Genomic DNA, 17,242 nt, shown 5'->3' on the forward strand with positions numbered 1-17,242 from the left:
AAAATCTGAAAACGAGTTGTTGTTACCTGAATTCTGGGTTTTGGCAGAGTTCCTGATCTGCCTAAGCCAATGTCGCTGCTGATTGCCATGTGCTCTGGCTGTAGGCAATCTTCCAGATCTAACCTCTTATTGGGTCGAACTTCCATTTGCATGTCAAGATCTGCATCCCCTCTGCTCGATTGATGCATATTTCCACCGATCTGCTGCCTGGGTTCTGGTTGTCTTCTAATATTGGTCAGATCGGATGGATCCTGCCCGGATCTGCAGTATTTGTGCCAATCCATTGTGAGAGGGAGCAGATCTGCAACATGCAGATAGACATCGGCTCTTTTGAAAACCTCGGCTGCAGATGGCACAGTGGAATTGACTGGATTGCTAATAATATTCACAATTGCATTGGGACAGCATTTGGCTACCCCTACGCACAGGGTGCGGACGATTCCCGCATTAATATTGAACAAATCGTCCCTAGTCATCCCGGGTTTCCGTGGAAATCCTGCAGGGATGATCACTAGATCCATTCCCACCAACGCTGCTTCCAGCTGCTCTTTGCCCACAAATCCACGCACAACGGCGGTGGTGTCCATATGGCTGATATCTGCAGTGATGCCGGGGGTATTGATGACATCATAGAGGTGAAGGACTGAGACCAACTGATTCATTTTCATGAGCATGGAAAGGGGTTCTCTGATGCCTCCTGAGGCTCCTAGGACAACCACCTTGAATCCAGACGCCCCGCCTTTCGATCTGCAATCGATGCGCCCGAGTACTCCTTCATTCTGCAACTGTGAATGCCCTGGATGGACGAGGTGAGCAGCAATTCGAGAGATTCGATCTTGGTTCTATGATCCATGGCGTCCTTGAAGATTCCATAATTTCAAAAATTGTTAAAAAGAACATAATATTGATTCACCCCCACCCCTCTTAGTATTATCGTGGTTACTAACATATTCTTAATACCTTATGAACATTTCTATTAAATTTCCTTACCACATCTTTAATAAATTAATGTATTTGACTTATTATCATGATAATATGAATAATGTTTCTTGTCTAAAGTGATTTTTGATGAATAATAATGTGGTTTAGATTTTCTTTTATGTATTAATGATTTTTGGGAGGAATTGATTTTTTTTGCAACTTTCATCAAAACCTTGAACTATAAACTAAGAGAGGATCAACCCAACAAGATTCCCTTTGAACCCAAGCACTCAAATCAAAGGAGCTAAGGAGTATAATTTTGGGGGATCTTGTCCACAAAATTAATGGAATATATTGAACAAGCTTCCTCGGTATGAGGGACCAACATCAACATTTACTATGGGATAACTTCATGCTCCCCAACTTTGTTTGAAATTCAAATTCGAACCAAAAACAAGAGAAATAAAAGGACCCCAATCCTCAGTTGCTGATGGGTAAGGGTAATATGGTACAAAATCCCCCATTAATCAATAATTTGACTGATTAGGTCAGTTGGGGATCTTCTAGAATAAATATGAGTATTTAGATAAGAAAGAAGAAGAGAAAACTTCTTCATGATTTCCCATTTCAAAATTTACATATGATTGCAATGATTTATTTTTGACTTGTGAGAGCAAGTTTAGCAATTAATGTGTAATGTAATTTCCTACATAGCTGAATAAGTGATATTTTAATTTAGTTTTAACAATAGTTTCTTCAAGCTTTTGAAATCCCTTGTCCAGAACCCACTTAAGGGGAGAGCTTAAAATTGTGTTATATTACTTTTATTTTTCATGGTTTACTTGTTTCTATGTCCATTGTTTCCTTTCACTAATTTTTATTAACATATTTATTTGATTTAATCGTTTATGGAAAATATTTTTCCTATTTTTTCATTCCTTTAATTTTTTATAGCAAGCACTTTGAGCTTTAGATATTATGAATTCATGGGTATCATGTTATTGCTATAGTTATTTCCAAATTGTGATATGGATTCAATTTATATTAATTTCCTATTTAATGAATCATTCCCCAATGATTTTGCATTCTTCTAGGATTGGGCATTTACTTTAGTTACAACTTAATTGATATAATAGACTCACGTAGTTTGCACTACATAGTGCATAGCACCTATGAAGTGTTATGTACCTAGATTGATGATTTAAGTATGATCTTGTAACTCCTTGACGTGGAATTCTTACTATGATCCTAAGAACCATCACTTTTTGGCACCATTGTCAAGGAGGATGCTAAATATTTCATTAGCATAATCTTTGAAAAATACAAAAATCTAAGCATTACATAAGTGTTTGTAGAGGAAATAGATATACTTTACCTTGATCATACTTCCAAATGTTTTCTATTTTCTAAAATTCACATTAGAATTATGCATCATCAGAGGAATAAATTAGGATTTTTTTATTCCAAAAAAATATATATCTAATGCAAGATGGGTAGATACTAGTGAACTAATGATGTGGAATTTTAAGATTGAAAAAAGCATAAGGAATTTGAATATTTCTTAATGTGATCTATTACAAAGGGCTCATCGATGCTTGTCCCAACACTTGTTGACCCATTTGATATACAACCGAAGATAGAGGAATTTGGTGTAGTCAAGGAGCTCTACCTCATTCATTAGAGACTCAATTTGCAAAAGAACAATCCTCTCCATCCTCTTTATCAAGCATGGCATAAAGAAGAGAAAACCCACCTAATGTCTTCCAGTTTCCCATTTGGGAGATAGAAGACGAGAGTAGAATGAAAAATATTAACCATTTTATCTTACCCCATTTCCATGGTTTAACTACAAAGGATTCAAACAACTTCCTTTTTTAGTTTGTTTAAGTCCTCTAAGGAATCATGACTATACTACTAACTCCCAAAAGTTGAAAATTTTCCCATCCATGCTAAAAAAAACAATGTTGCATTGGTTTGTGAGTATTGATGGGAAATTCACCATCACATGGGAGAAAATGAAGCAATCTTTCACAAAAATATGTATATGCCACTACAAAGCTAGAGATACCTGAGATGAGATTTTTAGAATGAACCTATGGGGAATATGAAACTTTAGAATACCATAGAGAAGGATACCAATTTAGTAAGAATATTGCATACTAGTTTTGAAGTCTCTCAAATTAGTACTACCTAGAGGCATTCAAGAAACACTAATGATTTTTCTTTGTACTTGAAAATTGGGACATCTTTATGATTGTTTATGTGAGATCAATGAATTTCTTAAAAAATACTAAAGAAATGCAAAAAACAAAGGAAGATATTACAAAGTATCACTTGCACACTTACTAAAGGCATCCACCTCTAATTTAACAAAATAAAAAATTGGAATTTACTTGAGGGTATGAAAATTAATATATTGTACTTTGTTATGAACATAAATATTTAAAATAATAAAAATAAATATTTCATATATAATTAATAATAATTAGTACAATGAAAGGACCAGTCCTAAAGGACATTCCTATTCATGAAAGGGCATCCTGCATAGGTATATGTACTAGGGTACCCTCATTTTAATCCATATATCATTTTTACTCAATACATTATGTAGGAAGGATTCCCTTTCATGAATAGTCATGTCCTTTAGGACAAGTCCTTTCATTGTGATAATTATTATTAATTGTTTATGAACTATTTATTTTCGATATTTTATATATTTATGTTCATAACAAAGTGCAATATATTAGTTTTCATACCCTCAAGTAAATTCCCATTTTTTATTTTGTTAAATTAGAAGTGGGTGCCTTTGAGCGGTGTGCATGTGATCCCTTGTAATCTCTTTCTTTAGTTTTTGCAATTCATATTCCAAATCTTTTGAATATTTTGTGTGGAGTGAATTTTTCTCATCTCATTTTGTATCAGAGCTTCATTATTTGATCCTAAACCTTGGCCACTAGACTCTTTTGTCACAAAAAAAATGTTGCCTATCGCACATATATGTTGGCCATTGTCTGAAACTAAGAAATTTGTAGAGTTTATATAAGTTTGGTATTTGAACTCACGTTGGCTTGTGGCCAGTGAAATTTAAAATTTAATTATTAAAATCCTATGAAGAATTATTTCCACTGCCCCAATATTAAGGCTATTGGAAAACACACTCAAGAAAAATCAAGTGAACCACTAAGGAAAAGAAGAAAAATTAATAGAGAAATTGTAGAAAGAGGCAATAACAAAATTAAATATTCATATTATAGGAAATAAACTCATAATAGACATAGTTCAATCCACCTCTCTCAACCATTGATTCTATTCATCTTCCGACCATCAATTGTGTGTTCTTTCTTATTTTCCCGTGGAGTTTAGCCTCATCAAATGAACCACTAACAAGGATATCATTATAGATCTACATGGGATATGTTATAAAAGATTCAAATGTTGAAATTAATACATGAAGGGAGGTCAAAGTGGCAAATGGTCACATCTATTGAAAAAGGAAACAATCCCTCTCCCTAACCATTACTATTCTCAAAGAGCATATAGTGTATGCCATAGTTCTCACAAGCAACTCTATTTTGATTGTCTTTCATATGATTTTTTTTGTGGCACACTGCAATAAAATATCATTTCCTTATTGTCAGTGATAAGGGAACCTGTAGTCATACTGATTGCATAGGAAGAATAAAATTTTCATCCAAACAAATAACATGCTCTGATTCACTGTGTTAACTTAACCATATCGAATTATTATCCAAGATTATTCTTCATTTTTTCTTTTTTCTTTTTTTTCCTATGTGGTTCATAGTCGCTAGAGATTGGTGACTACTACATTCACAAAATATTTGTACCGGGAAGATCCACTAGAAGGGATCACTTCTTGTTGGCTCAACCACAGAGCCTAACCCTGAGAGTGTTGAGAGAATTGAACCCATGACTTATCAATAGCAAAGGTTCTTTAATGATGAGGACTCAACCAATTACGCTAATCCTGAGGGCTATTATCCAAGAATGTTACCATCATATCTCTGGTTTTCCTTATTCTACTTGTTGGGCCCTACTTTTGCTATCCTTTTGACACCCTATTCTACTATTTCCACTATACCTATCGTATTTTACCCTTTTTGACACCTAGAAACCCCTCTATATTGGCTAAATTGTGCTATTTTGTAAATGGAGGTAATAATCACAATAAAGATTGTTTTTACATATATTTGGTTAGTCTAAGTAGGTGATAAACAAGTTTATACTTATTAACTCATTAATTGATTGATTTCTTGATAGGGTTTTTAATTATAAGGATGGAAACTTGAATACATTTGACAGGTATACTAAGCCAAGTTTTGTATTAATTCCAATTAGATGGGAGGGTGCTTGTTAGATTTAGCGAAATTGTACTTAAAATCTCTGTTTCCTTTTGCAATTTCTATAATTTCTGTACTTAGGAATGTAATTGAGTGATATTTGAAATCTTCCATAGATCTGAGTGCCATGTTTAAGAGATAACCGGTTAGATGCTTGTTTCGAATTGTGTGAGTTTGCAAATCATTTCTATATGTATTATTTGAATTCGTAAGTTTCTCTATTGATCTCAAATATTGATAGGTTTGAAAGAGCAAGCTTCAACTTAGATCAGATTTCTAATGAATGTGTTTCTCCTAGTTTATGGAATGAATTCGTTGATCTGAAAGAAATAACTCGATTGTCTGTGGATCCATAAACTTAGTAAGGAGTCCCTGTAGCTGATGTTCAATATACTTAAATTTTTGCGAGGTTAAGTACGAGCAGCATGCCATTTATTTTATTTCTCAAGCAATTTCTAATATTGAATTAGGAAACAATGTGCCTCTTGGTTTCGTTCCTTAGTTAATTTCAAATAGGATTTATCCAATTAGGAAGTTGTGTGTCATTTGGTTTTTGAATTGATTTCTTGAATTTGAAATTTGTGCGAATGATTTTGAGTTTAATAGCATTGTTGAGTTTACTTTTCAATTGCTAACTTGACCCTGGGGTTAGTTCCATGTGGAGATTCTTGAATAGAACAGATTGTTTAAATTGAATTGTGAGTTTAGTTTATGATGATTGTTAAGTTTATTTCCAAGAAGAATCTTTAATTAGTTGTGTGGTAATCAAAGATAAATTAGCAATTTAAATTATGTGTGACATTGGACAGTATAATAGGTGTCTTCACTTCAGGAAACTTTAGTGTAATGATTTTAAACTAGGAACAAAATTTGGTAATTTGGTACTTAAAGTCAAACTAATTGAGCATAGGATAACCAATTTAGATCTTAACCGTAATGCCTTGTAACTCGAAGATTACGAACTTCGATTGATAATTCTAATTCTAAATTCAGGGAATTAAAACAACATATAAAAACCCTAACATTTTTGGCGCCATTTTTAGGGAGTTGCAAATGATACATGTAACATTTTTTTTAATAGATTTATACGTGTGATAAGGATTTTGCAAGGCAATCAGAGGGCAGAGAGTGTCTGGTAAGACACGAATGAAGAGCCACACATCCATTATGGTGGGGTTCCTCCAAACTCTGATTGTATTTAGTAGATTTTTGTAGCACTTTATCTTTCTTATGCACAAAAGTAAAGATAGACCTAGAGATAGTAAGGGGAGATTTATTCAAAGTACGAAATTACTTTCATAATTATTTGGTCCTACAAAAACACCTCCAATTAACCATGTTGATCATTACACATGTATCATAGAGGAGGGAGAAAGGTCTACAACAAAAGTGGCCTTAGAAAATAAAACATCACATCTAGAGGGGGTAATACAACTTCAATACATACTAAAACAATAACAAACCATATTAGGAGTTATTGTAGGGACAAAAGTCGTGGTAGTCTCACAAGTAGAATCAACAATAGGAGGACCTCGAAGAGACTTGGGACTTGGGTATATCAAACCCAACCCAGTCGAATCTTCTTCCAGTTGGAATACCATACCAGAGCTTACTTCTGGACCTATTGCAACGATGGCTAACAAAGGAGGAGGTGAGGAGAATAGAAACAATGTTAGAAATAATGGTGGGACCAATGTTGGGGATAATGATAGAATCAATACTTTATTTGGTGGGAATGATGAACGAAGATAAGGGCCAAGAGGGGGACCTGAGGAGAGTGAGGAAGATTCAGAAACCACATTTGAATTTCCAATTCTGGATGTCACCAGAAACATTACTATGAAAAACATACCTTTGGCATCTCTTCCACTTTTCCATGATACGTCTTCTGAAGACCCTAATTCTTTTATGTTTGAATTTGATATTCTTTGTAGAAGTTATAATTATCATGATGATGCACATAAGCTCAAACTATTTCCTGCTACCCTAAAAGATTCAGCCTTAAGGTGGTTTATGAGTTTGGGAGAACATACTATTTACTCATGGGATGATGTGAAATCTATCTTTCTTAAGAAATATCAAGATTATTGTAAAGCAGAGATATTAATGATATTTTTAGAACACAACAGATGGAAGACAAGAATTTGGAAGAATACCTTGAAATATTTCTTTATAATTACCACAAATCCTGAGTTGGTAATCTTGATGAAAGAACCTTTAGGACTGTTTTTCTAAAAGGGTTAAGGGAAGAATGCATTGAAACATTAAATCTCTTAAGCTTTGGCGATATTTATAAGAAACCTTTTGCTGAAATAGATGAATTGTGTATAACTTATTTTAAAAGGAGAGCTAAGGTAGTCAAAAGGATTGAAGACAACCCAAGGGATTAGGTGTCTAGGAATTCTAAATCGGTGCAGGGGGTGTCACTTGAACTGAACTAGGGAGCCTCTTAGAAAATTTTAAGACAGATATCTTGAAAACTATTAGTGATCAATTGGATACTTTGAAAATTAATACGAAACAAGAGGAAGAGAGGGACACCTTAGCCATTTTCTGTCCTAAATGTAGAAGAAAACATGCTAAGAGGGAATGCCCCATAAACATGCTATATGTTTGTGTAATTTTCGCCCATGAGAACCCCACTTAACTTTTCCCTTCTCTCCTAGGATTACAAGCTATCTATAAGGGAGGGGCTGAAACAAGTGAGCTTCCCCAACCATCTAGGAAACAATCATGGAGGACACCAAACAATAACCCTTACCAAGATCCTAACATTCAGGTTTTTCCCCAGTATCAACCATGGAACCCTTAAGCATCTTATTCTCCCTTGCCTACTTAGCCACCTCTTAATTCACCTTGGAATCAAGGGTGGAGAGGGAATCCTGATGGGAATTCCTTTCAGTCCCAAGCCCAGGCACCGTCGTACCCCCAATACCAATCACAATATCCACCTTATATGCCTTATGCATCGAATATGCCTTAGTTCTAGCAAGGGTATAACCCACCTTACCCCCAACAATCTGCACTACCATTACCACCTCCATTACAATAGCCATAACCCTTGTCCCTACCTCAAAATACCAACCCATCTTCATAGAAGATGCAAAAATCATTCAAACCAAACCCTCCTCGACCAACACAGCTGCCTACGCAACCTATATATAATCCTAATAATAGACCTCCTCAACCTGTGCAAAACATCGAACTCCAACCTTTTCCCACTTATGTCATCACTTCTTTTCCCATAAATGAAATTCAACTAAGATCTAGGAAAACCATTAACAAAAATAAATCTGCACTAGTTATACAATAGGAGGATCCCTATATAGAATCTGAAGGCAAATCAATTGAACAAATGGAAAATTAAAAGAACAATGAAGTAAAAGAATGAGAGGAGCTCTTGGAACCCAAGAAGCCTCCTTTTCCTGAAAGATTACTTGTAAATAAAATTGAGGCACCCATAGAATATGATTTGGAATCTGAGCTAATAACTGTTTGTGTAAAGATCCCTTTGTTATAAGATATTAAAGAAATTCCTATTTACAATAAGATTATTAGGGATCTTTGCGTTAAGAAACTAGGAAGGAAGAAGAACAATAATCATACTATCAAAGTAATCAACCAAATGTTAGAAATGATATCTGGATTACCACCAAAATATGATGATCTAGGGAATGTAGTGGTAACCATAGGGATTAATGGAACTTTTATGCCTAATATTCTTGTAGATATGGGGGGAACCATCAATGCAATGACTCTTGATACTATGATGTTGTTGCAACTAAAAGAGATAAAACCCACACCTATTGTGTTGGAATTAGCAGATAAGTCCATCGTTAAACCTATTGGAGTCCTAGAAGATGTGGTGGTAATAGTAGCTTCTTGGGAATATCTGATTGATTTCATAGTAATTTCTCCAAAAACTACCAAACCAAGACACCCAATAGTCCTAGGCCGACCCTGGCTAGCTATTGTTGATGCTCTCATTGGGTGAAAAACTGAGGAAATGACTTTCTCTAATGGATCTCAATTTCAAAGATTGACTTTCTTTCCACCTACCCAATTAGTTGGTGATGTGACTTTGGTTGGAAAATCCTTATGGGGAGGAAGAATGCATAATTCCTTTTCTAAATTTATAACAATCAAGAGGACTTCAAGAACAATTAGAAGAACATGTTTCCCAACAATTTTTATCTGATATAAGTTGTATTGAATACCAAGCTTCTTTAGTGGTTACCAACAAGTTTTTAGCAGTGAATTTTAGGAAACTTGTTATCTCGTTGTGTTTGCATCATTCACTATTGCATCCCTAGAAGAAAACAAAGAAGTAAGTGTCCAACCTATTGAAATTAACTCTATAAAAACACTGTAAATTGGTACATATTTAAGTACAGAACAAAGACAACAAGTGGTAGAAATGATCCAAAAATAGTATGGGGCATTTTCTTGGAATTATTTAGATATTAAATGAATTCATATTGACACTTGCATACATCACATTTATACTTATGCCTGTAAGATAGCCACAAAGACGAATGAATCCAACCCTCAAACAAATTGTCAAAGACAAACTGCAAAAACTCTTGGGTGAAAATTTTATATACCCAATATCTGATAGTAAATGGATATCTCCTTTAGTGGTGGTTCCTAAGAAAAATGGGAAATGGAGAATTTGTGTTGATTATAGGGAGCTAAACAAAGCCACTTTGAGGGATTATTTCCCTTTTCCTTTTATTGACTAGGTGCTTCACACTTTATCAGGGAGAAAGTATTTTTCCATCTTAGATGGGTACAATGGTAACAATCAGATCCAAATAGCCCTAGAGGACCAAGAGAAGACTACTTTTACCTGCCCTTGGGGTACCTATGCTTACAGAGTTCTCCCATTTGGCTTGTGTAATGCTCCAACTACTTTTCAGAGGGTTGTTCTAGCTATTTTTGTTGACCTTATACATGACTGTATGGAAGTCTATATGGATGACTTCACAGTATATGGCAATGATTTCCAACGAACTTTAGAAAACTTGGAGAAAGTTTTGATTCGTTGTCAAGAAACTCATTTAGCTCTCAGTAATGAGAAATGAAAAATGATGCAGACTAAGGGGATTTTTCTGGGACATCATGTGTCACAAACACAGATAAAAGTAGACCTTGAAAAAATTGAGATAATTTCACAAATTTCAGTCCCCACATCGCAAAAAGAGGTAAAAAGTTTTTTGGTACATGTAGGGTATTATAGAAGATTTATTGAAAATTTTACTAAAATTGGTGCACCTATGTTTAAGTTGTTGGCTAAAGATGTCGATTTTGATTATCAAAACACTTTTCAGGTACTAAAGGACATATTGTCTACTTCTCCAATGTGGAGAGGGCCTAATCGGTCTCTCCCCTTTCATATTTGCACTAATGCATCAAATACAAACCTTAGAGCTATGTTAGGGAAAAGGGATAATCACATTCCATATGTTATTTATTTCATTAGAAAAAATATCTCACATGCAGAATTAAATTACACTATTGCTGAAAAGGAATTACTAGCAGTAGTCCATGCGATCAACAAATTTTACACACTATATTACTCGTTATGAAACTTTTTCCCATACTGATCATTCAACTATTAGATTCCTTATGAATAAACCAATTACAAATGGAAAAATTACTAGATGGTTACTTTTGCTTTAGGAATTTATTGTTGTGATTGACAAGCCTGGATGAGACATTTCAGTTGCAGATTTCTTGTCCAGAATGAATGTTTCACAAGGCACTGCTCCAGTTCTAGACGACTTTCTTGATGAGAATATGTTTGTTATTTCTACTCATACTCCATGGTTTACTGATGTGGCTAAAAATTTGGTATCAAGCAAGTTGTCACAAAATCTATCCACCAGGGAGAGACATAATATTGCGCAGCAAAGTGCAAACTATTCTTGGATAGAAGGAGACATGTACTGCACTAGACTAGATCTAATAATGAGGAGGTGTGTATGGGAAGATGAAATGTATGATGTCTTAAGGGCTTGCCACAATGAACCCTGTGGTGGGCATTTTGCATATAAAAGAAAAACCTACAAGGTGCTACATGTGGGTAATTATTGGCTCACTCTTGTCAAGGATGCAGATAAATTTGTCTCCAGTTGTGATGCTTGTCAAAGGACAGGAATACCCGTTCCAAGTGATGAGATGCCTCTTCAAACTCAGGTATCAATAGAACCCTTTGAAAAGTTGAGATTATATTTTTTAGGACCTATTTCTTCTAAGTCTAGAAAGAAGAGGTATATATTAGTCTGTATTGATTATGTGACAAAGTGGGTGGAAGCTAAGGCTTTATATTCAGTCACTGAGAAGTCTATTGTAGATTTCCTTTTTAAAGATATATTTACTCAGTTTGGGGTACCTAGAGAAATTGTCACCGATTAGGGGATTCAATTTACTTCTAAACTGGTAAAGGCTATTACTGAACAATGCCAAATTAAGCATCAGAAGTCTACCCCATAACACCCCCAGGCAATAGATAGGTGGAATCTACTAACAAAGTCTTGGAGTCCATTCTTACCAAAACAATTCAGCTGAAGCACCCTTTGTTTCTGAGCTTCATCTAAATCCATCTGATGTTGAGCAACAGTTCGAAATGTCTTCACCTAAAATTCGATGGGGAGCAGCACTTGGTTCCCATCTACCAACTCATAGGGAGTATATCATGTCATATTTCACCATGTTATTCGGTAAGCCCATAGTGCTTTTGGAAATTTATCAGTCCAGTATCCATGGTGCAGCTGAATGAATTTGAAGAAATTAGACAAGATTCCCTCCAAAGAAGTATGTTGGTACAAGACCAAAGAGCCCGATGGCATGATAAGTATATAAAGAAGAAAGTCTTCCAACCACGATACCGGGCACTATTGTATGATAGAAAATTTAAACACTTCAAAGGGATTTTTTCAACTAGATGGTTGGGACCCTATGAAGTAGAGGAAGTTTTGATGATGGGCCAGTTAATATCAAGACCATTGATTATGACCATACCTCATTTGTGGTAAATGGCCAGAGACTAAAAATCTACCACCACCCACTTTCGAGACAATAATTCTTGCAAGATGTGATGTAGAATCCATAAATGGAGTTGATCCATAATGTGGATCCGACTTCCATTGGTTCTTCGAATTTATTTATTTTTATTATTTTAATATATGTATATATGTACATAGTATAAATAATAGTCGGTTGAGTTTTGTTTTCCTCCACAACTCACATAGAATAAAGAGGAAGTTTGTCAATAATAGGTTTATTCCTTTTTTCCGAAGAAGTAGAGTTCGCAATTTCTATTATAAAGATAATAACAGAGATTACATATTGTTGATGCTGAAGCATATGCTGTAATGTGGCATAAACCACTGTTCAGAGGATTTATAATCCATCCTGTAATGTCCAAAAATGGTAGATACTGTGAACAGTATCCACATCACAAAGTACCGGAAAAATAACAGAGTTATGTAGCAGGAAAATATAACAAGTATCTGAGGCTTATACATCCTCGTACAGAAAATTATAGACATAGAGCCGATAGGTGGCTGATATATACAATATAAACCATGTATATCAAAAAAATTTCTATGTATCAGGGGGATCCCCCTGTTGTAAGCCGTCGATATATGGGCGGTGGTAGTAGCTGTGCATGCCTTCTGGAGTGTACTCTTCAATCTGCCAGTCTCCTATGTGACGATCCGCCGCTTCTTTCGAGAGCCGGTCAGCAAGCGCATTTCTTTCCCTGTAGATGTGAGAAACAGTGATCCGGTCAAAATGTGTTTTTAAAAAAACAATTTCTTCCAAGATATGTTTCAAAGTATATGCATGACAAGTAGAAATGTTGTTTGCCCAATCAATAACAATCTTTGAATCCCCAAATATTTGAATTTGTCTGCACTGTTTGGTAAGAGCAAAATATAGAAGATGTCTCAAAGTGATCAGCTCAGCAAAGTTATTAGAGCCCATTCCCAATCCCAATCTCAAGTGATAGTAATGTGTGTCAGTTACATGGAGAACGATTCCCCCCCCACATCCTTGTAGGGGCGCAGCCCCATCAAAATAAGCCCAGGGCAATTCCTTGTTAATGATTTCAGGCTGAATGTTCCGAGGGATATTAGATTTATGCTCAAAGGGTATTTCAGTGTAGGCCGCGCAGATAGAAGGCGGGAGAAGATGCCAGGTGACTTTATAGTCCTCAAAGATAATGGCATTTCGACTGTTCCAAATGTACCAGGAGACCACCAGCGGAAGGTTCCTGGCCTTTTCAGAGGACACCGCAGTCCACCAATGATCCCAAGCAGTGTGAATATCAACGCCTTGCCAGACAGTATTTATATTAAGCATCTGTGTGACTTGTGTCCATATGTTCATTGTGACTTCACAGTGAAGGAAAAGATGAGCCGTCGATTCCTCCTCATTTTTGCAGAGGACACACCAAGTTGGACCTGTGAAAGCCCGCTTTTTAAGGGTGGTACCTGTAGGGAGTTTATCCGCTATGATATTCCACATATGGAGTCTGGTACGGGGCTGAGCCTGTAGCTGCCAAACATCCCGCCACCAGTTGTTAAGAATGTCTGGTTTTTTAGCTTCTATTAGCTTCATGTAACCGAGTTTAGGGGCATATGTACCAGATTTGGCAGGGGCCCAAATTAATTCATCCGCCTCCTCCTTAAGCTTGATATGGGATTCGGTAAGGGCCCGAATGTAGCCTTGCCAATGTGCAGACCATTCCTCTGTCAGAAGCCATTGTCGACCCGTAACCCAAGCTTGAGAAAAAATAGTAGATCGGTGCGGGTCCCCAATTTGAGCCAAATATTGGATGCCTCTGTTATTGAGGTGTCGGATTAAACCTTCAGGCAGTAGATGGGCGTTCCCAGAGCCGGGCCATGGATCCAATCCGATGCGAACCTGTGCGCCATTGCCTATTCTCCATAGCAGATTGTCACGAATTAGGGGCATAGCTTGTAGAGTAGCCTTCCATATAGCGGATATGCCAGAGTGGTGCCAGGTGGGTCTGCGAAGCCATTCCGTAATGCTGGAAGGCCAGATGTATTTGTGGTGAACAACTTCCGCCCATAAGCTGTCCATTTTGATGAGTGACCAACCCTGCTTTGCCGATAGTGCCTGTGCAAATTCTGACAGGGATTTTATCCCCCATCCTCCCCATCTCTTCGGCATGGAGACAATAGCCCATCTGGCCCAAGCAAAAATCTTGCCCTTTTTGTTGCCATTCCACAGAAATCTATTACAAATTTGTTGTATTTTTTGAAGAATTCCTTTAGGGATCCAAGTAAGAGACATCCAATAGACAGGTGTAGCCTCAAGCACTGTTTTGATTAATAGGAGTCTGCCCGCCTTTGAAAGTAGTCGGTGTTGCCAGCCAATAATCCTCTTTTCAATTTTGGTAATGAGCCAAGTCCAGTGGGCCACTTTATATCCATCCGGTCTTAATCTGAAACCAAGGTATTTGATACCATCCATCAGCTGGCTTTCCGTGAAAGGAAAATGCTGAGCCGCCAGCAAAGATTCCTGTTGAGTGCAGCGCATCAGGGATCTGGTGGATTTGTCCCGGTTGATTTCCATACCCGTGGCTTTACAAAATAGCAAAAGTATTTCGTTCAAAGCAATGATGTCGCGTACACTGCCATTGAGGAATATTAAAATGTCATCAACGAACAAGAGGTGGGTGAGTGTAAATTGTTCTGTGATTTTGAGGCCGCATATATCACCACTTCTTTTAGCTTCCGCTATGAGTCTGCTCAAACCCTCCATGACAATGAGGAAGAGCAGTGGAGAGAGGGGGCATCCTTGCCTTATTCCTCTGTCGATGTAAAATCTTTCCGAGGCTGCACCATTGATAAGGATAGCAAAGGAGACCGAGGAGACACATCCCATAATCCAGCTTATAAGAAGGTGTGGAAATCCCAGATGTGTAAGGATCATCTTGAGATAGAGCCAATTCACTTTATCAAATGCCTTAGCTAGGTCAATCTTTAATGAGATACCTTTAAGATTCTTCAGTTTTATGGAGTGTAGGGCTTCCTGTGCAGTGCCAATGGCCTCTTGGATGTGTCTGTTACGGAGGAAAGCGAATTGTTCAGCAGAGATATGCGCAGATAGGATAGGTTTGATGCGATTTGCGATGATTTTTGCAATAATCTTGTATAGGCAGTTGCAGAGGGAAATAGGCCGAAAGTCATTAAAGGATGTGGGGTTGTCGGATTTGGGTATCAAGGCGATGAAGGTTTGGTTCATAGGAGGATGAATGTGCCCTGTGATTCTGCTCTCCTCGACGACAGCCAATAAGTCCGCTCCAATCTGGTCGTAGAAAGCCAGATAAAATTCCACTGGCCATCCGTCAGGCCCAGGACTCTTATCCTTCTTAAACCATTTGAGAGTACTTTCTAACTCTTGCGAAGAGACTGGTAAATCAAGATCTTCTCTGTCTTCCTCCCCAGCAAAACGAGGGAACTTTCCGGCAAGTCTGATGATGTCAGGCAGATTGACATTATTTGGGGCCGTGAAGAGTCTCTTGAAGTGATCAACCCCCAATCTAGCAAGTTGTTGATGTGTAGTTGCCCACCCATCTGGTTCCGCTGGAAGTTTCCAAATGGTATTGGATGCCTTTCTGCCGTTTGCAAGATTATGAAAGTACTTTGTATTATTGTCTCCGGCTTTGAGCCAGATGGCCCTACTTTTGAGTCGCCATAGTTCCTCTTTTTCCTGTAATATTTTCGATTTCTGCTCCATCAACTGGCACAATAGTGCTTTTGTGGCATCGGATTGAAATCCCGCACCTCTCTCATCAGTCATATTAACAATCTGCTCTTCCAGCTGCTTCAGGGACTGATCATCTCTGACCCGTTTTGCTCTTGCCCAAGTTTCGGTCATAGATTTGAGCTTCTTTAATCGAGTGCAAAAATCCATCGCTTTTCTCTGCTCACGCAATGGAGGTTGAGATGCCCAGAAGTCAATAACCATCTTGTGATAATCCGGGTCTTGGAGGTAACCAGCAAAAAATTTGAATGGAGAGCGCGGCTTGGGATTATTATCACTAATCTGTAGAAGAATCGGGTGGTGATCCGAGAGGCCCCCAGATCCGACCCACTGCCTGTATAAGGGAAACATCTGAATCAATGCTTCATGCATCATATATCTGTCAAGTCGCCTTCCAAGAGCAGCCTCACCGGTTCTTTGGTTGTGCCAAGTGGGGAGCATCTTGTTCATGGGAATATCCACAAGGTGGTGAGCATCGAGTAGCATGCTCATCTGTTCCGCCAGAGGGTCGAACTGCGCCTGATGACCCCAGGTTTCCCCAGCCCCCAAAGAGAAGTTGAAGTCACCCCCAATGATAGTGTTCTGAGTGATATGGTGACCAGACAGGAAATGTTGCCAGAAGGTGTACCGATTCTGGTTAGGTCCATAGATATTAATACATCTGATCGGGATGTTGAGTTCTCCCAGAATAAAATCCATCCCAAGAAAACCACAGCCCCCCCATGCCGAGATAGGTCTGCATTTTCTAGGGTTAATGCCAATAAGAAGCCCTCCAGATCTACCACAGGCATCCAACCCGTGTAGAACCCATCCAGGAAGCATAGCTTGTAGAGATTTCACCGCCATCTCTGCAGAGCATAGGGTCTCCTGTAGGAGAATAAAGTCACATCTAGATTCATGAATAAGCCGCTTCAGCGCCAAACGCTTTTTGGGGTTGGCAAGTCCCCTACAATTGAAGGAGAGCCAGATCATGGGGGAACACAGGTCAGGGGCTCATTTGCTCTAAGTGCCCGTTCAATAGTAGCTTGTCGGCCCATGGCGACGTCTGCAACCGCATTAAGCTTAGCAGAGGAGATTTGGGATGGTCTGCCACGCTTTAGCTTGCGGTGACGTCCAGGGGATGATCCTAGTCCCAAATTGGTGCGGGCCCGTGACCGTAGATG

The 17,242-nt window shown here is 37.8% G+C and overlaps 1 protein-coding gene across 1 annotated transcript in view; it reads right to left on the reverse strand.

Moving 5' to 3' along the window:
- LOC149167889 (uncharacterized) overlaps positions 1-16,925 on the reverse strand; it is a 29,422-nt gene extending 12,497 nt beyond the window's left edge. Inside the window, exons 1-2 of the mRNA XM_089430620.1 lie at positions 13,152-16,925; positions 27-842 (exon numbers count right to left, since the gene is read on the reverse strand). Coding sequence (XP_089286746.1) covers positions 27-842; positions 13,152-16,925 — 4,590 coding nt within the window. The remainder of the gene's footprint in view (positions 1-26; positions 843-13,151) is intronic.
- Positions 16,926-17,242: the final 317 nt, after the last annotated feature.

The sequence above is a fragment of the Pinus tabuliformis genome, chromosome 5_1, assembly GCF_031772625.1.
Source record: "Pinus tabuliformis cultivar Carrire ecotype Pingquan chromosome 5_1, CPIR1, whole genome shotgun sequence".
Classification (NCBI taxonomy): Eukaryota; Viridiplantae; Streptophyta; class Pinopsida; order Pinales; family Pinaceae; genus Pinus; species Pinus tabuliformis.